The sequence below is a fragment of the Apium graveolens genome, chromosome 8, assembly GCF_009905375.1.
Source record: "Apium graveolens cultivar Ventura chromosome 8, ASM990537v1, whole genome shotgun sequence".
Classification (NCBI taxonomy): Eukaryota; Viridiplantae; Streptophyta; class Magnoliopsida; order Apiales; family Apiaceae; genus Apium; species Apium graveolens.
The window spans coordinates 23265119-23292183 of NC_133654.1; the positions used below are offsets into that span (position 1 = coordinate 23265119).

The 27065-nt window shown below is 34.5% G+C and overlaps 4 protein-coding genes and 1 long non-coding RNA gene across 5 annotated transcripts; 2 read left to right on the plus strand and 3 right to left on the minus strand.

The window, feature by feature from the left end:
• Positions 1–265: 265 nt before the first annotated feature.
• Positions 266–1932, minus strand: LOC141676565 (16 kDa phloem protein 1-like). Its single transcript, XM_074482234.1, has 5 exons — positions 1804–1932; positions 1433–1501; positions 1166–1310; positions 772–907; positions 266–568 (listed from the first exon to the last, which is right to left on the minus strand). Exons 1-5 carry the CDS (start codon positions 1871–1873, stop codon positions 503–505), a joined length of 486 nt encoding a protein of 161 aa, XP_074338335.1. The 5' UTR covers positions 1874–1932; the 3' UTR covers positions 266–502.
• Positions 1933–2125: 193 nt separating this feature from the next.
• LOC141676564 (trans-cinnamate 4-monooxygenase-like) lies at positions 2126–4790 on the plus strand. The gene is made up of 4 exons (XM_074482233.1): positions 2126–2564; positions 2822–3272; positions 3695–3828; positions 4101–4790. Exons 1-4 carry the CDS (start codon positions 2126–2128, stop codon positions 4697–4699), a joined length of 1623 nt encoding a protein of 540 aa, XP_074338334.1. The 3' UTR covers positions 4700–4790.
• A 12502-nt stretch (positions 4791–17292) lies between these two features.
• Positions 17293–19637, plus strand: LOC141677160 (alcohol dehydrogenase 1-like). The gene is made up of 10 exons (XM_074482926.1): positions 17293–17411; positions 17533–17669; positions 17950–17996; positions 18085–18410; positions 18500–18582; positions 18662–18737; positions 18837–18898; positions 18994–19089; positions 19220–19381; positions 19501–19637. Exons 1-10 carry the CDS (start codon positions 17372–17374, stop codon positions 19609–19611), a joined length of 1140 nt encoding a protein of 379 aa, XP_074339027.1. The 5' UTR covers positions 17293–17371; the 3' UTR covers positions 19612–19637.
• Positions 19638–19993: 356 nt separating this feature from the next.
• LOC141676777 (uncharacterized) lies at positions 19994–20630 on the minus strand. The gene is made up of 3 exons (XR_012557135.1): positions 20573–20630; positions 20155–20223; positions 19994–20018 (listed from the first exon to the last, which is right to left on the minus strand). It is a non-coding gene; the product is annotated as an uncharacterized LOC141676777 (long non-coding RNA).
• A 685-nt stretch (positions 20631–21315) lies between these two features.
• LOC141677162 (alcohol dehydrogenase 1-like) lies at positions 21316–23795 on the minus strand. Its single transcript, XM_074482927.1, has 10 exons — positions 23683–23795; positions 23425–23561; positions 23098–23144; positions 22684–23009; positions 22512–22594; positions 22357–22432; positions 22196–22257; positions 22005–22100; positions 21713–21874; positions 21316–21593 (listed from the first exon to the last, which is right to left on the minus strand). The coding sequence occupies exons 1-10, from the start codon at positions 23720–23722 to the stop codon at positions 21483–21485; spliced, it is 1140 nt and encodes a 379-aa protein (XP_074339028.1). The 5' UTR covers positions 23723–23795; the 3' UTR covers positions 21316–21482.
• Between the last annotated feature and the right edge of the window lie 3270 nt (positions 23796–27065).

Consider the following 27065-nt stretch of genomic DNA (forward strand, 5'->3'; position numbering starts at 1 on the left):
ACTTATAAGTCAGAATTTTTTTACTTAAATGGATTAAAATAAATAATTATTAAATACAATTATCTTAATTCATGAATTTTAAATTAGAAAATATTTTAAAATTTTATTTTAAACTCAAAATTTAAAAAATAAATGAAAAAATACAAATAAGTTGGAAAAAAGTACGCTTATAAATCTAACTTATAAGTTTATAAGTTGAGTCGACAAACACGAATAAGTTGTTAGTAACTTATAAGCAAATAAGTTGGATTATTAGAATCCCCAAACATATCATTTATTCAGCCGTATCTTGCAAGTTCAAATGTTTGAGACTGCATTATTCTGATATATGAACACCGTTTCTGGTTTCTGTTCCACAAAGATGGTTCACATAATTCCCCACAAAAAAGTTTACACAACAAAGTCAACAAGTTGAAATCTTAAAAACAGAACTTAACAATTTCACCCAGCTTTCTCTGAAAACCTTCGGATCAGAAAGCAAAACCAGCATTAACTCATGCAGTCAAGTTAAGAAATCAGGATTACTCTCCCTCCATCCTCCAAAGTCGTCACCATCCTCCGCTCCAACCTATCAAATTTGTACGATATTTGATGATTAAGAAGATAATTATAGGCTAAAGTTAATAATTTTAGGCATGCTCAGGCTGAGCAAGTTAAGAAATATCATCTTAAACCAAATATCCTTATTATATCCCGGACAACGGGAAGTAGGGTCTGGGAAAGGTAAAATATATTAAGACGTAAAAAAATGTGGAAACATCTAAGGGTTACCTTTGCAGTGAAGGTGATGCCTACTTGAATCTCCCCACTGTAAATTTGGTTGCTATCAACAACGCTGTACCTGGTAGGCTCCTCTACAGCAGTCCCTTTCTCCACTCCTAACTCAAAGAGGTCTTTCAAGTATATTCTACAAATGCAAAGTAGTGTTTTAAGACCAGAAGACCAATAATTACGTGTTGCAAGTTGTAGATTATCGGTGTTCTTATCATAAATACCATACTAATTGCTAAAGGGGCATGATGCTAGTTATTATCGGTGTTCATATGGTAAATTCCATACTAGTTGCGGATGAGATAGACTAATAGTAGCACCTGACTCTGGTATTGGTACTAGTAGTAACTAAAGCACATTGTATTAAGCTAATAATAAGTGTAAGAGGATTTACGTGGACTGGCCGAGGAAATCATCAGCAGAGACAGTGTCCTTGTCCATGATACTGAGAAGGAGCTTGTGTTCATCATCTGGTCCAGCCCCAGGATACTCTACCCTGAACGCAATTTTTTCGTTCCAAACTGGTGTACTTCCCTGCCCTGCTTCATAAAATTATGTATCATATTAAGAGAGAAAAATTTCACTGCAAGGTACTTTCACTGATTTAATCACATATTATCACTTACGAGATTACTAATTTAGAGAGGTTTTGCTGTAGTACCTTTTGCCACAGAGCTCCTGTGCTCCTGATTATTGTAACGAATCACAACATACGGGTCAATCTTACCACCTTGTAATTAACAAATGGAAGATATATTAAGCAAATCGAAAAAAAGGGGAAGATACAATCATTGAAGGAAATTGACAAGTAAAATTAAAACCATTTCAATTGTTTAATGCTGTAGCATTTACTCCCAAACAAATGAAGGATAAATTCAGAAAATAATATAGATATCTTACAATAACATAGTGCATCATCATTCCGATTTATAATTAAGCGTATGCAAGTATACACTTGATCAATTTTGTTACTTCAATAGTTCAATTCCCAGAGCTAAGTTGAATGTCGAAAAAAAGAAGTTTAAAACATACCAAAGATGAAGTGTGTGTTTTTAAGACCTCGGGCTTTCACAAGTGTTACCTCCATTACTCCGGTAACCATTTCTGTAGTCTGTCCTGTATTTTTACACCAGAAGATTGCTAATTTTTGTTGTTGTTGCTGCTGCTGTTGTTTTACCAGCGGACCTTAAATTTTATTAATTAGAGATTAATGATTGTCATCGATTACATCGAATGAGTTTTCACGAGTCTTTTTTTTGTAAATATATGCTCTCTCACGTGGCTCGACTTTAATGTGTTAAAATCTAACTCTACAAACAACGTTGGATGTTTGAGTTTGTAACTGCCGAAATTGATGATGATATGCGCATTTGGCATTTCTCGTATGTACAACATAGTTCCATTTCTGCCTCCTCTGGTCATCTATCTCAACCAAAACAAAGACGGAAGTAAAATAATGGATGTTCACCTTGTACTGGAGAAGGCCCTGCTAGGCCTCTTGGTGGCAACTACGGTAGCCATCTTCATCTCCAAGTTACGGGGCAAGCGGTTGAAATTACCGCCTGGTCCCGTGCCTGTACCAATATTCGGTAACTGGTTACAAGTTGGCAATGATCTCAATCATCGCAACCTGGTGGAGCTTGCCAAGAGGTTTGGCCATATCTTTTTCCTCCGAATGGGCCAGCGAAAGGTGGTGGTTGTTTCCTCACCTCAACTGGCTAAACATGTCCTCCATACACAGGGTGTTGAGTTCGGCTCTCGCAGTAGCAACATTGTTTTCGATATCTTTACAGGCAAGGGACCAACATCACCACCTTAAACTTCAAACTCAATATATCCAGTAAAGCTTCTATGTGTTAATTAATCTCGGCACCAGATAATTTATTTAATTAGTACAAGTTGTCGGTTGATCTAAAATCGACAAAAACTATACATATTGTTTATGACTTTATGGAACTTTCACTTAATTTGAGTAAAATTTGGTTTCTATTTGATTAATTGTTTTAAAATTATGATATCACTAACACTGCTTTCCGTCAACTTGTCACAGGCAAGGGACAGGACCTGGTTATGGCTGCCTACAGTGAGCACTGGAGGAAAATGCGTCGAATAGTGACTGTCCCTTTCTTTACTAACAAAGTTGTCCAACAGTACAGGTTAATGTGGGAGGATGAGGCTGCTCGCGTTGTTGCAGATGTTAAGGCCAATCCGGAATCTTCCACCAATGGAATAGTGTTGAGGAAGCGATTGCATTTGATGATGTATAATATTATTTACAGGACCATGTTTGATAGGAGGTTTGAGAGCGAAGATGATCCTTTGTTCTTGAAGCTCAAGGCATTGAACGGGGAACGTCTTAGGCTTGGTCAGAGCTTTGATTACAATTACGGTGATTTTATCCCTTTTCTTCAACCTTTGTTGAGAGGCTATCTTAAACTCTGCAAGCAAATTAAGGATGAACGATTTCAGCTTTTCAAGGATTCTTTTGTCAATCAAAGGAAGTAAGTACTTGTAAATTCACTGAAGTGTTCTAAACTTACAAGTACATTCTTTACTTTTCACGTTTGTATGTTAATTTTAATGTTCACGCTCATTCTCTTCTTTAATCAATCACCCAAGTATTATGCATATCTTCCTATGAAACTGGTTCTGTTGAAGTCGATTTTCTTCACGATATGGTGTCAAATTACCTGCAAAAGAATACACAAACAGGGATATCCCATTAAATCCCCATTTAACTTGATCTTGAGTACATAATATGTGACCTTCCAAAGCATCCAAATTGTTTAACGAATAAAAAATTGATACACATAATGCTCATACAAGTTACAAATATTCTTTTATGTTTAAGCTTCACAGTATTGCACTTCCCTTCTCTTATTAGCAAGTCTAATCTAGTACACATCTTCCTAAATTGTAACAGGATGCTTGAAAACACAAAGAGAGTAGATAACAACAGCTTAAAGTGTGCCATGGATCACATTTTAGAGGCTCAGCGAAAAGGAGAGATCAACGAGGACAATGTTTATCATATTGTTGACAACATCAACATTGCTGGTACATTAGCTTCCCCTAATTTTGCTCCTGGTATCTTTCTCATTAACTTCGTGTTTAAAAGAACAATTAAATTTAGACAAGAATATTTATCAACTCTTTAACCTTGTTTGAAGCTCACCACTGTTATAAATCCAGAGATGTTGCTGTAATCTTATATTGCCTATAAGGCATGTAAGCTAAAGTCAAGAGGCTATCTTAAATCCTGATGTAGACTAGATTTTGTATCAGATTGCTAAGTAGTATCTAATCTCTTCATTTCATATCAAGAACAGCAATCGACACAACACTGCGGTCTATTGAGTGGAGCATTGCAGAATTGGTTAATCATCCTGAAGTCCAAAAGAAGCTAAGACATGAGATAGACAACGTGCTTGGGGTTGGAGTTCAAGTCACTGAGCCAGACACCCACAAGCTCCCTTACCTTGAAGCTGTAATCAAAGAGACTCTTCGCCTCAGAGTGCCTGTTCCTCTTTTAGTCCCTCACATGAACCTTCAAGATGCAAAGCTCGGTGGCTATGAGATCCCGGCAGAGAGCAAAATATTGGTGAATGCATGGTGGCTTGCCAACAATCCAGCTCACTGGGAAAACCCTGAAGAGTTCAGGCCTGAGAGGTTCTTGGAAGAAGAATCAAATGTTGAGACAAATGGAAATGATTTTAGGTACCTACCATTCGGGGTCGGGAGGCGAAGCTGTCCTGGAATCATCCTTGCCTTACCTATTATGGGTATTACATTGGGACGTTTGGTGCAGAATTTCGAGCTTTTGCCTCCCCCTGGACAGTCCAGGATTGATACAACAGAGAAAAGAGGACAGTTTTTCCTGCAAATTTTGAAGCATTCTACTGTTGTTGCCAAGCCTAGATCATTTTGATTATAGTTCTCTTCTTGCCTTTACTTTTGATCGTAAATTTGGGTGGATTTTGATAACATTTACTTACAGCTCTCTTAGTAAAATGTGATGTTCCCGCAATTCCATAAATTTTCGAAGTGCATGTTAAAATCTGCTGCAATTTTGGGTTTTAGGAAAAGTATTCATATCAATAACTAACACATTCGTGCAACAACTTTAAACTGAAATTTAACATATGAAATCATGGTTTTACATGAAATCACTATTTTAGGTATTGAATTTCAGTTATTTCGTCTTGAAATGAAGTTGAATTCCCATCCCGTCTAATCTCGTACCAATCATCATTTTTTTATAAAATAGCTCATAATCAGAGCATTGTTTAATGATATTTGGCTAAATTGATTATATAAATTTTGCCTAATGATAATATATTCCAGAGTATTAATTTAAATAAGTAGTACTAAATGCACAAAATTGTATAAAAAAAATTATAAAATGAGATATTACATGAGATGTGATATTATAATTGGACTATTTATGTGAATTTAAAGGTCCATTCCTATCAATACATACCATGATTTTATGAAAAATATTGTATACAATTTTTGGATCTAGTATTTTTCATTTTATATTATTAAAAGTTAAACATGTTATGACTTAACAAGCTCCATATTTCTACTTGTTCTTAGGGAAAAGACCAGCCATATATTAATCAAATAAATCAAACTCAGCCAAAGTCAAGATAATAAGATGTACAAAAAAGTTTGAAATCAGGTAAACATCTAGCAACAAAATGAGCTATAATATGGAATATTAAGTTCGTACAAAAAAATATAAAATCTTGTAAATATCCAGCAACAAAATGAGCCACATTGTTTCATCCTCTTTAATATTTTAAGTTAATACGGAGGGATTGGCTAAACTTTTATCAAAGAAAAAAAATATATAAAATTATAGTTTGAATTTTTTTATATAATCTATGTAATTTTGTTCTATGAAATATTGTTGAAACTTTAACATATACATGCCATTGCCTTGATACAAAATAAAATCCCGGTTCATCCTGGATATAAATTAATTTTTTCCGGACAAATTACGAAAAATAATATCTTTTTTTTACGATTTTACTATTCACCGAAAATATTTGTAAAAAATGATACAACGAAAATCAACCGGGCATATGACTAGTTATATCGATTTTTTTAGTTACATTCAAGTTTACATCTGGTTGTATGAAATTGCAGAACATGTCGATGTTGCATCGAGTCACAGAAAATTGAATTATTACAAAAAAATAATAATTTATAAACGCATTTTTTGTGAATAAGAATTTTAAAAAATATATTTTTTGCTAATTAATTAAAATGTGATTTTATTTTTGCAAAAAAGTTTTAAAACTTGAATATATAAAATTTAAAAATATATAATATATTTAACAAAATTTAAAAGTATTTATATATTAATAAAAAATCCTGAACCGTGGGCCTAAACTGTGTCCGATTTAGATAAGGGTTTTATGATCGGAGATTAGAGATGCAAAAAAAGTTCAACGGGTCGGGTTTTATCCGTTTTTTTTTTAAAACGGATCGGGCCGGGTTTTTTTAAAAATCGGGTCGGGCCGGGCTTCCTAAGAAACATAAGGCTCGTTTTAAGCCCGCGGGCGGGGCCGAACCGGGCTTTATACGGGATTTATATATATATATATTAAAAAAATATTTTAAATTTTATAACTCGAATTGTGAGTATTTTAAATACCGGAGAAAAATAATATCTTGATATATCAGATAGAGTAGTTTAGACACCGAAATAAATAATTATTTCTTAATATAATATATAAATAATCATATATACCTTAATTGCTTCTAATATTATAATATAATATTTTAAAAATCATAAAAAGCATTTTATATTTTCAAATTTTATATATAAAAAATTCGGTTTTTTAATCGGGCTTTTCAAAAAGCCCGGACTTTTATCCTGATCGAACCGCACTTTTATCCGGAATTTTTTAGATCCGGACTTTTCAAGTTTCGGGTTGGGCCAGATTTTCGAGAAAAAAGGAGGTCCACTTAAAGTCTGTGGGTCGGGCCGAACCGGGCCGGTCTTTTTTCCGGATCGGGTTTTCTAGATTTTTTTTCCGGATCGAATCGGATTTCGGGCTTCGATTTTTTTGAACATCTCTATCGACATTTCATATTTATTTAGATAATTTAAAACAGATGTTCTGGTCAAAGTAATGGGATTACTTATTAAGTAAAAATTTATTTATTCGAAAAGTAATTGAAATAATTTAATAACTAAAAATGGAAGTATTTTTAAAATTTAATAATACTTAACATACTTACCTTATTTATAACAATATGTACCATTTAAAATTCATTCATATTTATTAATCAAAATCAAAATGATTGATTTGTTTTAAAAATTATTTTTTGGAATATTCAATTGTTAGAATAATATAAAATCCTGTAAATGGTCATTCTCTAACACCACGAGATACCGTGAGATTTTAGAGTAACTGGTTTCATGACATGGTATCAGAGCTCAGGCTGACAGAGGACTCAGGTTCGATCTCTGTCACCCCAATATTTCTCACAATTTATGAGGGATACGAAAGACAAATTTATACCCGAAAAGATGATTTATTGACACAAAATTAAGAAAAAAATAAAAATAAAATAATTCTGTAACTATGAATTACCAATTCTTTTTTTGACTTATAGTTTGGTTTAGTTTTTTTTGTCAAAACGGATGGAATCCTAAAAACAAAAAAGGGTAGAAACACAAAACCATCACTCCATGGGTCATCAATGGTTTTGTAAAGCAGTTTTGCAATACAATCGGACAACATCAACAAAACAGAAAACAAGCAGATGGTTTAAGGTTAATATTGTACAGTGGGTACTAATTATTGTGCGGACCATCTCGAATATTCTACAAAAATTGCCAGCTGATACATGGATTATCAATTATTTTTTATTACTCTCTCGGTCCCTAAAAATATTTTCTATTTGTGTTATACACGTTTGTCAATGCACATTTTTTTATTGTTAATATCTTTAATTTCGTATTACTATTAAATATAAAAATTTCATTATATTAAAATACTCATAAATACGAATTCAACAAAATCACTTATTACCATATTTGATCTTATAGATTAAATAGATTAAATGTAAATTAATAGTCAATCACTTACAATAAACAATATCAAAAATTAAAATAGGAAACATATAATGGGACGGAGGAAGTAGTAAGCTAGCCAAATTGTACTACATGATAAAAAAAAATGTCCATGTGATCTGGATTATACAACTCGATTGTGCAGTGTTTATTTATCTTTCACAAAGATTAACGGTCGAGTATGTTATTGTGCCTGGAAAATCGATTTATATAATCCTCACAAAAATCAGCATTTCACATGTTATTTGGCCCGCTTATTTGGGTGACAGTAAAGTTGCTTTTGTGTATCAATTTAATAGATAAAAAGTGTCCATAACTAGCTGATTGAGTATATGGTATAATTTAAATATAAAATTTGTAATTTTTTAATTATCAGTATTGCAACTACAAAAAAACCCTATTATACATTTAGATTTTTAATCCTTTGTACTCTAGAGAAAAAAGAAAAGAAAAATGTCATTATACCCCGTATGTACTCAAGAATATTATCCTTTACAATAATATACATACGTTTTTTTTAAAATCCTTTGTATTGAGCCCGCGTTAAGCCCTTTCTAATAATTTATTTTTCTTTTTTTAGTTTTAAACATAGAGAAAAATGCTAATCATTACATACTTAGGAAATGTACATAATATATTTTTATAATATAATTAATAATTTTTTTAATTAAGCTGTGTAATTACAGGTTTACTTTCGTGTATTTGAAAAATAACCATTTGAAATATAATGGTTGCGAAATTAAAATAAGGGTTTGTTAGTATTTAATATTAGGTTTTGTGAGATTCGAGTTTGCTTTATTATTCCTGTATTTGGGACTAACGATCCTTACAATATATTTAATTATCTTGAAAATCAAGTAAAAAACATAGTTGGAGATTGAGGATAGAGCACCTATATACTGGTTGAGTCTAGATTAAACTTAGCTTGGGAGGACGGGAAATACAAGAGGGAGGATTATATGTTGTAAATCTCACTAACAAATATAGCAACATAGAAGCAAGTGTATAAAGAATTTATCAAGTTTAGGCCAAGACCACAGTTAACAAAACAAAACATGCAGGTAAACAAAATCAGTAACTGAAATAACGAAGAGAGAAAGAAAGATGTACCCGAAACCATAGCTTTTAACAGTGACTGAAATAAAGGTTCACAGATACAAAATGCCAAGAAAAATGATCACAGCTGAGTCACCAGACCTTGCTCGAAGTCCTGGCTGCTCTTGAAGAGAATATTGCCCCTACCTGCTACGTTTGGGATGCGCACAATATCTCCACCAGGATAAAACAGCTCGGAGTTTATGTTAACAGCAGCAACAAAAGCTTCACTTCGACCAGCACCTCAGTCGCCGGAAAATATCAGCACTTCAGGACTTTTGGGAGAGAAATGCAGAGAGGTTGAAGAGAAGAGAAGAGAATGTAGTGTGTATATTTATTATACATTCAGTTTAGTCTCTATTTATAGGAGAGGAAAAATGAAACTGTCAACACACTTAATGTCTGAATTAAACTGCTTCATTAATGAAAAAATCAAAACTGATAAGATTTTGAATTTAAATTATTTGTAACAGCTTTTCACATTAACACCCACATTATTATCAGAACTTAAGTTAAGTTCTGATTTGATTCATCAGAACTTAAGTTTTGATTCTGATATCAGAACTTGTTAAGTTATGATTTTATTCATCAGTTCTTAAGTTCTGATTCTGATATCAGAACTTGTTACATTATTTGCAGGTTCAATGTATTTAGACTAAGCCCACTAACAAAGTGACTTAGCCTATTTCAGTACCCAGCCCAATAATCCAGTCACCGATAAATAAATTCGAATTAAAATAATTCTCAAATAAATAAAATCCTCGCCCAGGTCACCTCGCGTACGCGAGACGCCGAGACATTCGCCCAAATCGCCCTTCGACCCGACCCGACCTGGTCCGGTCCGGTCCGGTCCGGTCCGGTCTGGTCCGGTGCGGGGCGCGTGTGTGTGTGTGCGCGCGTGAAGCACACAACAACACAATGGACCATCACACACCTTAGTAGTTGTATACTACTCATGTGGGTAATACCATATAAAGCACACAACCTCCTTTATTTATTTCAATGTGGGACAAACATTCTCAAATTTTTTCAAGCTTTTCCAAGCTACTTTCAACTCTCATTTCTTATGGATTTCATTAAGAAAATTCTTAAAACCATACATGAAAATTTAAGTTCAAATATCATTGAACAATTTCCAATCATTAGATTTTAGGATTAACATCAAGAACATAATTAAATTAAGCTCTAAAATCCTATATTTCTAACAATCCCCCACAAATCCATACAGAAATGCGATCAATTTCCCATCATGACTTGTTTTTCAGAATCGGTACCCTTCCGGGTTTGAACCCTCCTATTTTCTTTACTTCAATGGCTATCGGACTCAGATGGAATGTTTCACCTTGAATCTTAATCCGTTTAGTATAACCATATTCCATAGACTACGACAAGTCAAAGGTTATGGTGCCAATCTACGGCTTTGAGACATTAATGGTCATGTCTCGATCCTGTTCGTCGAATGCTTCAAGGATTAACCCTATCCTCTAATTGCGACCACACAATTACATTCGCTTAGCTGGGCATCTCCAGAGATATACTGCCTCTATCTCGTCAAATGACTTGATCCCATTCAGAGTTTTAACACTCTTGTTTTTCTGGCAGTGTCAGTACCTTCTAGGTTTACAAGGGATAGACTCAGATACTATAGTATCATCTATGTAGCAAAGGTACTACCAACTCATCCTTACAGCTTGTTATTACCCATTGAATACACTTCGAGGGATCTCCTCTCATGTGTATTGGGTTCCCACTGTTGATGAATTATGATGGGTTGACAGTCTCATCCCCAACCTTGACTTAAGGACCACTGCAGGTTCCAGTCCTTTAGTAAGAGGATCAGCTATATTATTCTGAGTTCCTATGAACTCTATAGCTATGATCCTATCAGTCACTAAACCCCTTATAGACTTGAGTCTAACTTGGATGTGTCTCTTAGTTTTAGCATTATGCTTTTTACTGCTAATCTTGTCGATAGTTATTCGACTATCACAGTGAATAGCAATAGCAGGAAGCGGTCTGCTTACTACAGGTATTGCAGACATAAGTCCGTGTAACCATTCAGCCTCCGTCCCTGTGGCATCAAGTGCACACAACTCAGCCTCAAAAGTAGACCGAGTAACTATAGTCTGTCTGCTTGACTTCCAGGATATTGCTCCACCAGCCAAGGTGAACACGTATCCAGTCACTCCATTGGAACTAGACTTCTTAGCTATCCAACTTGCATCACTGTACCCTTCAAGCACACCAGGAAATCTCCTGTAGTGTAAACTAAGGTACATTGTGCCTTTTAGATATCTAAGTACTCTATCAAGAGCATCCCAATGAGTTCTGTTTGGACAGCTTGTATATCTAGCCAATTTAGACACAGAATATGAAATATCTGGTCTAGTACAGTTAGCAAGATACTGCAAGCTCCCAATAATCTGAGAATACCTTAACTGAGACACAGGCACTCCTGAAGTATTCTTGACAAGGGCAACTTTCGAATCATAGGGTGTACTAGCGATTCTACACTGTGAATAACCATATTTCTCAAGTATAGATTTCTCTATATAATGAGATTGAGTCAAGGTTATTCCTTCAGTGGAATGAATCAATTTGGTTCCAAGAATCACACTCGCCTCACCCATATCCTTCATTTCAAAATGCCTTTTCAAGAACTCTTTAGTCTCGTTAATAATCTCAATATTTGTTCCAAACAGTAAAATGTCATCCACATATAGGTACAAAATAACACACTCATTACCTTTAACTTTAGTGTAGACACACTTATCACTTTCATTAATCTTATAACTGAAATGCAATACAGTTTCATCAAACTTTTTATGCCAATCTCTGGGAGCTTGTTTCAAGCCATAGATGGATTTGATCAACTTACATACTTTCCTTTCATTGCCTGATGCAACAAATCCTTCAGGTTGATCCATATAAATCTCTTCTTCAAGTTCACCATGAAGAAAAACCGTCTTTACATCCATCTGATGGACGATAAGACCATGGACTGAAGCCAATGCTATAAGCATTCGGATTGTAACCATTCTTGCAACCGGAGAGTATGTATCAAAGTAATCAATTCCTTCCTTTTGCTTAAAACCCTTAGCTACCAGTCTAGCTTTGTACTTGTCTATTGAGCCGTCAGGGTTCAACTTCCTTTTAAAGATCCATTTGCACCCAATAGTAGAACACCCAGGAGGGAGATCAACCAACTCTCATGTTCCATTAGAAACAATAGAGTCAATTTCACTCTTCACGGTGCCCTTCCAGTGCCTTGACTTAGAAGAATCCATAGCTTGTCGGAAAGTTAAAGGTTCATCCTCGATATTGTAAGTGATGAAATCACCTCCAAAATCCTTGACTACCTTTGCACGCTTACTTCTCCTTGGTTCCTCTAGTTCCTTAGGAATAGAGCTACTACTAGGTTCCGCCCCCATATTTGTCATCTTTTCCACATGATCAGGAATAGAACTTGATGTGTGAGTAGGATCTTCCTCAGAAGTCGTTTCAGGTATTCCAGTCTTCATAGGGTAGACATCCTCAAAGAATGTCGCATCTCGAAATTCAACTATCGTGTTTGCCACTATACCATCTGTCAGATTTTAACACTAAAAATCTCATAGCTGTAGTGGTTTCAAGATAGCCCAGAAAGATACAGTCAACAGTCTTTGGACCTAGTTTCTTTCTCTTGTGTTCAGGAACAAGCACCTTAGCAAGGCACCCCCACACACGAAGATACTTAAGACTAGTCATCCTGCCTTTCTATAACTCTAAGGGTGTTTTATCCATGTGTTTCAGAGGGACTCTATTCAAAATATGGCAAGCCGTATTTAGAGTCTCTCCCCACATGTATTTAGGCAACCCAGAGTTAATAAGCATACTATTAATCATATCTTTAAATGTTATGTTCTTTCGCTCAGCAACCCCATTAGACTCTGGTGTGTATGGTGGAGTAACTTCATGAACTATACCATTGTTTGCACAAAATTTATTAAAAGCATTACTCGTATACTCACCACCTCTATCAGATCTCAATCTTTTAAGTAGCTTACTAGTTTGTTTTTCTACTTCAGTTTTATATATAATGAATTTACTAAGTGCTTCATCCTTATGTCTAAGTAAATAAACATAACAGTATCTACTACTATCATCTATAAAAGTAATGAAGTATCTAAACTGGTCCTTGGTCAACACACCACCAAATTCACAAATATCAGTGTGTACTAAATCTAACAAGTCTGAATCCCTAACAACGTTATGAAAAGGTTTCCTTATCTGTTTAGCAGACACACATACTTGACATTTAGAATTCTTTTCTATGGTATATTTTGGAATCAACTCTAAGTTCATCATGTTCTTAAGAGCACCAAAGTTTAAATGACCTAGTCTAGCATGCCATATATCTGAGGATTCAATACAGTTAACAGTAGGAATAACATTATTATTCATATTTCTCAAAACGGGATCCGCATTAATAACAAATAAACCATTTGACAAGTAACCCTTGCCAAAGAATGTACCAGTGTGAATAAGAACTACTTTATTACACTTGAACGAAATTTCAAAACCACTAGAAACTAAACAGCTTCCACTTATTATATTTCTACGCATGTTGGGAACATGATGCACTCTCGTCAGAGATAGAATACGTCCTGAAGGGAACTTCAGATCCACGTTTCCAACTCCATGTACTTGAGCAACACTAGCATTCCCCATCTTCACAGTCAGGCCATGACTCTGTTGTTAAGATACAAATAAACTAATATCAGCACAAATATGTACATTAGCTCCAGTATCTATCAACCATTCATTTGACAGATAGGTAGAAAATATCACAGGGTTGTAGGATACATACCGGTCAACGTCGGTTTCAGAAGCCGTAGCCTCACCAACAACCATGTTCACTACAGGCCCACTTGCGGTTCCAAACACAACATTTGCTTGTGCTACCTCGGTTTTCTTCGCTTTCTTCGTAGGGCAGTCCTTACTCCAGTGCCCAACCTGCCCATAAGACCAGCATGGTTTGTTTGCCTTGGGTTTCTTGGCCTTGTCCTTGTCACTCTTAGGTTTATTACTATTAGCTTTCTTAGCAAAAGCCTTCCTCTTTTGTCCTACAGTTGCTATGTTTACCTTCAAGGTACCATGTTCAGTTGGCATCACATGTCCCTGTTTGGACTTGTGTTGTTCTTGCACCGAGATGTCCAGTATAAGGTTGGTCCAGGTGATCTCTCCTTTCTGTCTTTTCAGGGAGAGAGAGAACTCTTCCCAAGACTTCAGGAGTTTTTCAATCACACTCATCACCTTGAACTTCTCCGGGAGATTCGTTCCAGACTCCTTCAAAGCATGCACTATCATCTCGAACTCATGCACCTGCTCAGTCATAGACTTATTGTCTACCAGCTTGAACTCGAGGAACCTTGCCACATAATACCTTTCTAGACCTTGTGAGTCAGTATTATGTGTCTGGTCCAGCTTCTCCCATAAGAGTTTTGCAGAGTAGACATCAGAAGAATAGACATCAAACAAAGTGTTTGTTAGTGCCGCCAGAATGGCCGCCCTAGCCACTCCATCCTTCTCAGCCCACTTCGCAAAAGCCTTAACTGTGTCAGCCTTCTCTTGATCCACTACTGGTTTCTCATATTCCACAACCGGCCACAGACCCTTTAAAGTCAACCACAACTTCATCCTTTTCTGCCAGCGAGAAAAGCCAATGCCACCGTTGAATTTCTCCGGTAAACCGGTTAGTTCAACAACTTGTGGGAAACTATAGGTGGTCCAATCAATGGCCCCAGCAGTTGCACCCGAACTGCTGCCACCACCAACGATAACCTCACTTTCGTTAACCATTATGCTAAATTCTATATAACTAATATTCTCTTCAAGAATGTTGTAAATCTCACTAACAAATATAACAACATAGAAGCAAGTGTATAAAGAATTTAGCAAGTTTAGGCCAAGACCACAGTTAACAAAACAAAACATGCAGGTAAACAAAATCAGTAACTGAAATAACGAAGAGAGAAAGAAAGATGTACCCGAAACCATAGCTTTTAACAGTGACTGAAATAAAGGTTCACAGATACAAAATGCCAAGAAAAATGATCACAGCTGAGTCACCAGACCTTGCTCGAAGTCCTGGCTTCTCTTGAAGAGAATATTGCCCCTACCTGCTGCGTTTGGGATGCGCACAATATCTCCACCAGGATAAAACATCTCGGAGTTTATGTTAACAGCAGCAACAAAAGCTCCACTTCGACCAGCACCTCAGTCGCCGAAAAATATCAGCACTTCAGGACTTTTGGGAGAGAAATGCAGAGAGGTTGAAGAGAAGAGAAGAGAATGTAGTGTGTATATTTATTATACATTCAGTTTAGCCTCTATTTATAGGAGAGGAAAAATGAAACTGTCAACACACTTAATGTCTGAATTAAACTGCTTCATTAATGAAAAAATCAAAACTGATAAGATTTTGAATTTAAATTATTTGTAACAGCTTTTCACATTAACACCCACATTATTATCAGAACTTAAGTTAAGTTCTGATTTGATTCATCAAAACTTAAGTTTTGATTCTGATATCAGAACTTGTTAAGTTCTGATTTTATTCATCAGTTCTTAAGTTCTGATTCTGATATCAGAACTTGTTAACAACACAATGGACCATCACACACCTTAGTAGTTGTATACTACTCATGTGGGTAATACCATATAAAGCACACAGCCTCCTTTATTTATTTCAATGTGGGACAAACATTCTCAAATTTTTTCAAGCTTTTCCAAGCTACTTTCAACTCTCATTTCTTATGGATTTCATTAAGAAAATTCTTAAAACCATACATGAAAATTTAAGTTCAAATATCATTGAACAATTTCCAATCATTAGATTTTAGGATTAACATCAAGAACATAATTAAATTAAGTTCTAAAATCCTAATTTTCTAACATTATATAGATCTGGAGTTAGTGTTCATGTTGAAGTCATGTCTCTTGTCTCTGGTCTTCAACTATATTGAACCTTATCCGCGAATATTCTCGTTCATGAACGTTGTGAGCCTGGGCCATTTTCAGTTATTGTCAGACGACCCGATTCATATTAGGTTTTGGACATGAAATACAAGTGTATTTACATCTATTATGTTTTTACGGTTTATTTTTAACCCATATCAATAATTTCAAAAGATGTTTATGATAATAAACTTTAAGATCATTTTCATTCGACTTATATGATCATTTTTTAACAGCAAATAGACGATCAATTCTACCTTTAATATTAAATAAAAAAAATACAATTATTATGAAATCAATATGAATATTATAAATACTTCTCACATCCGTACAAGTTCATTTAATCATTTATTCAATATGATTATATACCAGACTAATGAAAAGCTTTCTACAATAACCTTTAAAAACTTAAGTACTACAATAACATATCCATTGATCCTACCTAAGCTGTCGTGACAAATCATTTTTTAGGTCAAAATTATTTCTTAATATTCATCAACATTACTAGTAACAAAATTGAAATAAGGCCCACAATATCCTATTTTTCAGTTCCAACTGCCCAAAATACCCCAATGCGTGCAGACTGTCCAAAATACCGATAGATTACGCATTATATCAGTGCGTATACAACCTTCAATTTTTTGTAAAGCATTATACCAGTGCGTATACAACCTTCAATTTTTTGTAAAGAATACGCATGTGTGATAGGTGGATTCAGTTTTTGGAAAATAAGGAATACGCATGACATGCGTATTCACTAAAAACAAAAAACCGAATACGCATGTCAGACATGCGTATCATTTATAAATTTTTAAAAAACAAAATTCGCATGTTGTATATGCGTATTTAACAGGTAATTTGGGCACTCCGTCCCGCCAAATGATATTTTTCACCCTAACAAAATTTTTATAATTAAATAATCCTTTCTTTTGCCAAGTATTATAGGATAAAAATTATTTGTTTTAAAAAAAAATCCATAACATTAAGCGGTGGTAAATTTCTTAAAAAAAAAGCGGTGGTAAATGAAAAGAAACAAATTACTAATTGATACAATCACGGTGCCGACTGAATAAGGCGGCTAGTAAATAGAAAATCAAACAGGGAAACAAAAACAACCGACAAGACAGCGGATTATGGTTTTTGCTAAAAGCTAGTGGTTTCCATTTTTAAATCATCCTTAAGCACTTCTCGCCAATAGTATTTTTTAATGATTCATTTTTGAAATATAATATTGATCTCCAATTAGAATCTGCCCACTGGCCACTGCAGAAAAATTCTCTCTTCTCGAGTATAAATATCCCCCTTGTCACAAATATTTTGTATCATCGCATATAATAGTTTTTTTCATAAAGTCTTGTTACATACAATTACAAAGTTTAGTCATCTTAATATTTTCATCAGCGTCCACTAAGAAACATGTCAAGCACCACTGCTGGTCAGGTCATTCGATGCAAAGGTAATGTTATTACAAATATTTAAGGAGAACAGTTTTAACGCGAGAACGGATTCATATACGTAACAACATTTAAATTATTTTCTTTAGAATTTATTGTGTTTGTTGTTATGTATATATACAGCTGCTGTAGCATGGGAAGCAGGGAAGCCACTCGTGATCGAGGAAGTAGAGGTTGCTCCTCCTCAGAAGCTTGAAGTTCGTATCAAGATCCTCTTCACTTCTCTCTGCCACACTGATGTTTACTTCTGGGAGGCTAAGGTACATTTAAGTTTTCTTCGTAAACAAAAAGACCGATTAGTGATGCACTCTCTAAAGAAAACATGATAGTAAGATTGCGTACATCAAGATTTTTCATGCGACTTTTAAAGGAGAAAAGCCTTACTCGATTATTATGCTTCATCTTTTATTGCTATTTTTTTATATTAACTATTTTAGATATTGAGAGTACATGAACTTAGATCCTTTTCTAGTTCAGCCACCGGACATCATATGATCGTTTTGAAATTCATATTGTTTTTAAAATATGTGAATATTTCAGGGACAGACCCCTGTTTTTCCTCGAATTCTTGGGCATGAAGCAGGAGGGTATGTTAATTATAACTCTTACAAATATTTTGGCTTAAATCTGTTATCAACTGTCTCTAATTTATTTCTATTGTTTTTGCTTGTGTAGGATTGTGGAGAGTGTTGGAGAAGGTGTGACAGATCTGGCACCAGGTGATCATGTTCTCCCAGTCTTCACCGGAGAATGTAAAGAATGTGCCCACTGCAAATCAGAAGAAAGCAATATGTGTGATCTCCTCAGGATCAACACTGACAGGGGTGTTATGCTTAATGATGGAAAGTCGCGGTTTTCAATCAATGGCAAGCCCATCCTACATTTTGTTGGGACATCCACGTTTAGTGAATACACTGTCATGCATGTTGGCTGTGTTGCCAAGATCAACCCCCTTGCGCCTCTCGACAAAGTTTGTGTCCTTAGCTGTGGAATTTCAACTGGTATGGATGGATTACCTGATATACTTTTATAGTATATCTCAAATTTTGAGCTACACAAAATCACTAATTTTTGATTTTCTGTTAAATAGGATTGGGTTCCACTCTGAATGTTGCAAAACCTAAGAAGGGCTCCACTGTGGCTGTCTTTGGATTGGGAGCTGTAGGCCTTGCAGTAAGTTTTCTACCATTCATCCTGTAGTTTTCTCCTTGTTTGTTACGGTGTTTGATATTTGTTTCTATTCTTTTATTAGGTGGCGGAAGGAGCTAGAATTGCTGGGGCTTCTAGAATTATCGGTGTTGATCTGAACCCAAACAGATTCGAGTCTGGTAAGCTACTAATTACAGTGCGTAATCATATTATCTATGACACATGGATTGTAGTAGTGAAGAAATGACTAATGAGATAACTTAATATTGAATGTACAGCAAAGAAGTTTGGCGTGACAGAGTTTGTGAACCCAAAAGACCACAACAAACCAGTTCAAGAGGTTTGTCTACAGAACATTTTTTGCCTACCAATTCCTCCTAATATATTTTTACCTTGTTTGCTAATTTAAATGTTTTTATCACTGTCATTGTGTAGGTGATAGTTGAAATGACCAATGGAGGAGTGGACAGAAGCATCGAGTGCACGGGACATGTAGATGCCATGATTTCAGCATTTGAATGTGTTCATGATGTATGTTTTCTTTAGAGAACCTCCAAACCATTCAACATATATGAATGGCATGCTTATTAGTATGCTGTAATCCATGTTTCTTTAAATTTGTATATATGACAATCTTAACTTAAACACAATACCATCCCAGGGCTGGGGTGTTGCAGTTCTTGTGGGAGTTCCACATAAAGATGCTGTCTTCAAGACCAGCCCAATGAATTTGCTGAGTGAAAGGACCCTCAAGGGCAGTTTCTTTGGGAACTACAAACCTCGTACAGACCTTCCATCTGTGGTCGAAAAATACATGAACAAGGTAAATTTCCTGACATTTGTCGATAATTTACCAAGCATTGGATTGTGGCCTGGGAAAAGACTTGGTATATACATGTGCTGTGTTTAAACTGTTTATTTGAATCGATTAATGCTAATCAGGAACTTGAATTGGAGAAGTTCATAACTCACGAAGTCCCATTTGCTGAGATCAACAAGGCCTTCGATTTGATGCTGAAAGGTGAAGGCCTCAGATGCATCATCCGTATGTAAATGATTCAATGGCCTGAAGAATTTGATGGCACATTATGAGGCATTTGCCTTCAGTAGTATTTTCATTTTTAAATTGAAAGAATAAGTTTCTTATGTAAAACTTGTTTCTACAAGTTTGATCTTACAAAAATTTTGTTATCGTTCTTACTATCTAAGTTTGTAGTCTATGGTGACTGCATGCACATTCTGATACATTTTCCCGTGGTGGTATAACTTATAAGAGAGTTTCAAATATCTATATTGAAATTTCAGATTCATTGTATTATATTGAAATTAAGCAGAACAATTCAGAACTAACTAATACTCACTAATGTTTGATGGAGTTGGATTGAAATAGTTATTTGTCCAGTTTCATTAAAAATAACAAAAATTCAATATAATACAATGAATGAGCTCATTTGAGGTCCCTAGAATGCAGATAAAATGTTCTTAAATCGAGACGGGACCCGTCCGAATCAGTTAATCAGCCGATTTTTAGAACACTGGTTCTACATACTATGGTTTTTTTTATTGCCCTGTAAAAGAGAAAAATATAAAAAGTACCTTTGGGCCTGCAGCCGTACGAGTAAGAACAATCCTGGAGTGATTCATAAATTGGCGGACTGGAGCTCACTAAAGACGAAAAATATGAGTTTTGGTTGGTCTCGTAAACTCAAAACCAGAACGAAAAGAATCAGAATGATACAACTTTAACATCCCGGGGAATAGTCATTGTTGTGTGTGTTGATGAATGATCACTTATACATAATTGTGTGTTGCATATGTGTGATTTGCAAACAACACAACTTTAAGTGATGACAAAATTAAATTTGAAATAATGAACTACCTGTAACAGCATTTCCAACTCTACTAGCTACATTTCTCGAGCAAATTACAGTAGCTGACTTGTTTAAAGCAAATATTTGCAAGATTTTATTAACAAACAAAGTTTAACACAATAAAGTTAGTGAAGAAAGCATACCCAGCGCGCAGGAGATTGTTGAGCAAGAGAGGAGACAATCACATGTAGTGTAGTGTACATATCAAAGTCATATAGCAGTAGAGTAGATTTGTGATATTTAATGAATAAACAAGTCTCCCAAGTCAACGTTGTTCTTCCGTGTGTTTTCTTCATTTTTTAAAAATAAAATTCAATAGATTTTTCGTACAAACCATGGCTCAACAATGTCCTTGAAATTACGATATAAGTTTCTTCAAGGCTTTTAATTCTTTCTCAAATATAGTATTAACCATAATTTTTACATTCACTTTTTAAATAATAGATTTCAATATTAAATTATTTTATTAAATCTTTATATTCACTTTTTAAATAATATTTTAAAATCAAATCATTTTTATTAAATACGAGTATGCTTGATTTTATAATAAATTATATAACTTAAAAGTAAGTGAAAAAAGAGACAAATTCTTAAGATTTCAAAGAGGCTTAACAAAAGTTCCCTGATGCCCAAGAGAATTTTAAAAATATAGATTTAGCAAAAATATATAACCCTGATTGAATTTTTGTTATTTTTAAATGAAACTGGACAAATAACTATTTCAATCCAACTCCATCAAACATTAGTGAGTATTAGTTAGTTCTGAATTGTTCTGCTTAATTTCAATATAATACAATGAATCTGAAATTTCAATATAGATATTTGAAACTCTCTTATAAGTTATACCACCACGGGAAAATGTATCAGAATGTGCATGAAGTCACCATAGACTACAAACTTAGATAGTAAGAACGATAACAAAATTTTTGTAAGATCAAACTTGTAGAAACAAGTTTTACATAAGAAACTTATTCTTTCAATTTAAAAATGAAAATACTACTGAAGGCAAATGCCTCATAATGTGCCATCAAATTCTTCAGGCCATTGAATCATTTACATACGGATGATGCATCTGAGGCCTTCACCTTTCAGCATCAAATCGAAGGCCTTGTTGATCTCAGCAAATGGGACTTCGTGAGTTATGAACTTCTCCAATTCAAGTTCCTGATTAGCCTTAATCGATTCAAATAAACAGTTTAAACACAGCACATGTATATACCAAGTCTTTTCCCAGGCCACAATCCAATGCTTGGTAAATTATCGACAAATGTCAGGAAATTTACCTTGTTCATGTATTTTTCGACCACAGATGGAAGGTCTGTACGAGGTTTGTAGTTCCCAAAGAAACTGCCCTTGAGGGTCCTTTCACTCAGCAAATTCATTGGGCTGGTCTTGAAGACAGCATCTTTATGTGGAACTCCCACAAGAACTGCAACACCCCAGCCCTGGGATGGTATTGTGTTTAAGTTAAGATTGTCATATATACAAATTTAAAGAAACATGGATTACAGCATACTAATAAGCATGCCATTCATATATGTTGAATGGTTTGGAGGTTCTCTAAAGAAAACATACATCATGAACACATTCAAATGCTGAAATCATGGCATCTACATGTCCCGTGCACTCGATGCTTCTGTCCATTCCTCCATTGGTCATTTCAACTATCACCTACACAATGACAGTGATAAAAACATTTAAATTAGCAAACAAGGTAAAAATATATTAGGAGGAATTGGTAGGCAAAAAATGTTCTGTAGACAAACCTCTTGAACTGGTTTGTTGTGGTCTTTTGGGTTCACAAACTCTGTCACGCCAAACTTCTTTGCTGTACATTCAATATTAAGTTATCTCATTAGTCATTTCTTCACTACTACAATCCATGTGTCATAGATAATATGATTACGCACTGTAATTAGTAGCTTACCAGACTCGAATCTGTTTGGGTTCAGATCAACACCGATAATTCTAGAAGCCCCAGCAATTCTAGCTCCTTCCGCCGCCTAATAAAAGAATAGAAACAAATATCAAACACCGTAACAAACAAGGAGAAAACTACAGGATGAATGGTAGAAAACTTACTGCAAGGCCTACAGCTCCCAATCCAAAGACAGCCACAGTGGAGCCCTTCTTAGGTTTTGCAACATTCAGAGTGGAACCCAATCCTATTTAACAGAAAATCAAAAATTAGTGATTTTGTGTAGCTCAAAATTTGAGATATACTATAAAAGTATATCAGGTAATCCATCCATACCAGTTGAAATTCCACAGCTAAGGACACAAACTTTGTCGAGAGGCGCAAGGGGGTTGATCTTGGCAACACAGCCAACATGCATGACAGTGTATTCACTAAACGTGGATGTCCCAACAAAATGTAGGATGGGCTTGCCATTGATTGAAAACCGCGACTTTCCATCATTAAGCATAACACCCCTGTCAGTGTTGATCCTGAGGAGATCACACATATTGCTTTCTTCTGATTTGCAGTGGGCACATTCTTTACATTCTCCGGTGAAGACTGGGAGAACATGATCACCTGGTGCCAGATCTGTCACACCTTCTCCAACACTCTCCACAATCCTACACAAGCAAAAACAATAGAAATAAATTAGAGACAGTTGATAACAGATTTAAGCCAAAATATTTGTAAGAGTTATAATTAACATACCCTCCTGCTTCATGCCCAAGAATTCGAGGAAAAACAGGGGTCTGTCCCTGAAATATTCACATATTTTAAAAACAATATGAATTTCAAAACGATCATATGATGTCCGGTGGCTGAACTAGAAAAGGATCTAAGTTCATGTACTCTCAATATCTAAAATAGTTAATATAAAAAAATAGCAATAAAAGATGAAGCATAATAATCGAGTAAGGCTTTTCTCCTTTAAAAGTCGCATGAAAAATCTTGATGTACGCAATCTTACTATCATGTTTTCTTTAGAGAGTGCATCACTAATCGGTCTTTTTGTTTACGAAGAAAACTTAAATGTACCTTAGCCTCCCAGAAGTAAACATCAGTGTGGCAGAGAGAAGTGAAGAGGATCTTGATACGAACTTCAAGCTTCTGAGGAGGAGCAACCTCTACTTCCTCGATCACGAGTGGCTTCCCTGCTTCCCATGCTACAGCAGCTGTATATATACATAACAACAAACACAATAAATTCTAAAGAAAATAATTTAAATGTTGTTACGTATATGAATCCGTTCTCGCGTTAAAACTGTTCTCCTTAAATATTTGTAATAACATTACCTTTGCATCGAATGACCTGACCAGCAGTGGTGCTTGACATGTTTCTTAGTGGACGCTGATGAAAATATTAAGATGACTGAACTTTGTATGTAACAAAACTTTATGAATTGTAATAATAATATGAGATGATATGATATGAAATGAAACATTTGTAACCAGGGCTGTATTTATACTCAAGAAAAAAGGGAGATTTTGTTAAGGGTGATTAAAAATGGAAACCACTAGCTTCTAGCAAAACCATAATCCGCTGTCTTGTCGGCTGTTTTTCTTCCCTGTTTAATTTTCTTTTTATTACTAGGCCGCCTCCCCAAGTCGGTTCCTATTAAAAGATTTTTCTAAATTTTAAAAAATATTGCATCCATTTTATTATATTATCTATTATGGACTCATATCCATTGATTTTGATTTTCTTGATTAACATAGTTGCTCCTTCAAATTATGATTCTTTTTGGTGTTGTTCTCAGATTGGGAATATGTAAAGTATTAAAAAAGAGTTTACATGTCAAATAAGAAATACAGCGAGCTGGAAATTGCAAAGGGCTTACCTGTGCCAAAGTCAAACGTTTGTCGAGCAGTTTTGTCATTTGAAAACAGACAAAAAGGAGAAAAGAATTAAAAAAAACAACTAAAACCAGGACGGTATTATTGATGTAAACTGTACATGGTTTAGGATGGTTTAAGAACATGCTTCGACTAGGCAGGGCATACGTTGTAAATTTCAGAAATCGAAATTATTTGGTTGATATATTCATTTATAATTTATTGGATAATTTTTTTAAAAATGAATAATTTATCGGTAAATTTTTGGAAATCAATCAAACCGGATAAATATTTTTAACCGATTTTTATCAATTTAACAGTGATTTTTTAAAATCGACCAATTTCTATTATAATGAATACCAATAATAGTAAGTAGTAAACTTCGAAAATAAACCCTTCTTAAATTCTCTACTACTCTTTCTATTATATATTATTGATGTAGTAACTCACGCAGTACGAAAATTATAGGAAAAATCGGGAGTTGTAGGAAAAGTAATCGTTAATTCTCGAAAAAATTCTTAGAAATCTTGAAGTCACAAGTCAAATCTTAAATTCACAAATATTTCTGGTAGGAAACATAAAAGAGAAATTTTTTAAGGCTTTAATTTCAATCAAAAATTATTATATGTTACATTATACAATTGTTTATAGAGGATAATAAATAATAAAAATAAATAAAAGTAAATCATAATTAGAATAAAATAATACGCTAATTAAAATTAGCGTGATCACAATCTCTCCATACTTGTGCAAAATCCCTATTTGACATGGTCATGCAATTCAGTGTGATCATGTCATCGTGCATCCTCGTAAGGTGATTATGTAATTTTTAACCTGATCATGTTATTATTCTTCTTGCGTCACATTACACCCTCGTTATATATCGAGAATCCTCCTGCATCAGACTTCTCCACTTCAAAAGAACTCGATCTCGAGTTCTCATCTAGAATAAGAATTGTGTTGACTTAATGTTTATCTCGCCGTGATGGTACTTTTAAAGCCAACGATCTTATTAAAACTTTGTACCTAAATTCCTCCCTAAGATTAACATATTATGAAAATAACACTTAAACTAACTCAACCATATATTTGTTAATAATTGCCCACTTATAACTTGAACCGAATTCAACTTCTTTAAACTCGTTAATTGTAGTACCAAATACCGCACTTTTGAAATATGGATTAAAGTCAGGCTTATCCTCCAATGGATACAAAATAAAATTTTCGTCGTTATTTATTAAGTCGATTATTTTCTCCCGGCTTTTTCTCACATAATGTCTAAGATGAGTTATGATGTTGTAAATCAATCACTAACGTAAAATCGTTGACACACAACTTTAGTGTAACTCCAACATGATGTTTGTCATCGTTCTTATCTTTATAAGCATCATCAAGTTTTTCTTTGATGTGTTCTTTTGCATTCTCTTCCTTGTATTCTTCCTTAACATTGTCAAGTATGTCAAAATCCTCATAAACGCCATTTTCAACTGTATCATCATCATGATAAACAACAATACGCATCTTAGACTCGTAGTCTTTCAGTAAAAACCTCTTCATCATTAATTGTTTCATCCTCTGCCAAGTTCTAACAAGCATCTTCATTTATTTATCTCTATGTCTAACAAGTCTATCAGACCATCAAAACACAACACTCACCAATCGATCTGCCGCCATCTAACCTGTTTACTTTTCGGAACCTCCATGATAGTGAAAAATCTGTCAACATAAATCTGTCAGTTCAAAAACTCTTCAACCCTCAAAGTCCCAAAGAATAATGGTATATCAGCCTCTTTCATATAATCAATGTTATTATATGGAATACATGTATTTGCTTTCGAGTCAAGATTCCCACCAATATGATATTTCCCGTCTCAAGGGACTCGATTTCGATCTTCTCTTTCACCTTTATGTTGTTTGTTATTGTTATTCAATTTATATGTCAACATAGTCGTCCTGTCTGTTATAACCTTGAGAGTCGCGGTAAAAGTCGACATAACATATGCAAGATTTTTTTTATAATCGGTTCTCCCATATTTAATCAATTAACGAAAAGACGGGATATATGTCACGCCCCCAAATCCGGGGTCAGAATATTTGGTCGTCACGATAAAACCTCAATTTAAAACAACATGTTTAAATAAACAAATGCCAGCAACTGCTAAGCAAATAAATATATCATCTTGAACCCAACTATACCAAGATCTTTTTAAGTTACAATTCTAGAAACAAGAATTTCCAAACTTCCATTAATGAATTTTCACTTTCTTTTCTTTTAAAACTTTTTTCAACAATTCTCAATCTCAAAACTCAACCCTCTAGCATAACTTCGAAAAGAAGTATACTAGGCCCAATTATACGATAACACAACTATAATATATATATACAAACAACTATACATAATACAACTTGCACTAGTTTCACAAATCCTAGAACAATCCTCTTCATAAAAGTTTCTTTCTCCGCTTTCTCGAATTACGTGGCTAAACAATGCAAGTTATTCCTCACTGGAAGGTTATATTTAAAATATGCAAGTATGAGGGAAATAAATGCTCAACAAGTTCGTTAGAGCACAATATGATAACTTTAAAATATTTATGGGTTTTTCAAATAAAGCCCAATTCTGTTGTCATGCAGATTTTTTTAAAACAACACATTTCTAAACCCTAGAAAACGTTAAGGAATAATAAAACCTTTGATAATTGAGCAACAAGGGTTTCAGTTGCAATTTAAAAACTCGTAAGAATCAAGTCAACTGTCCATATAGGAAATTAGTTGACGCAAAGAAATATACTTTTGAAATCTGCATCAACCATCACAAGCTAGATGTATCAATAGTCTATATG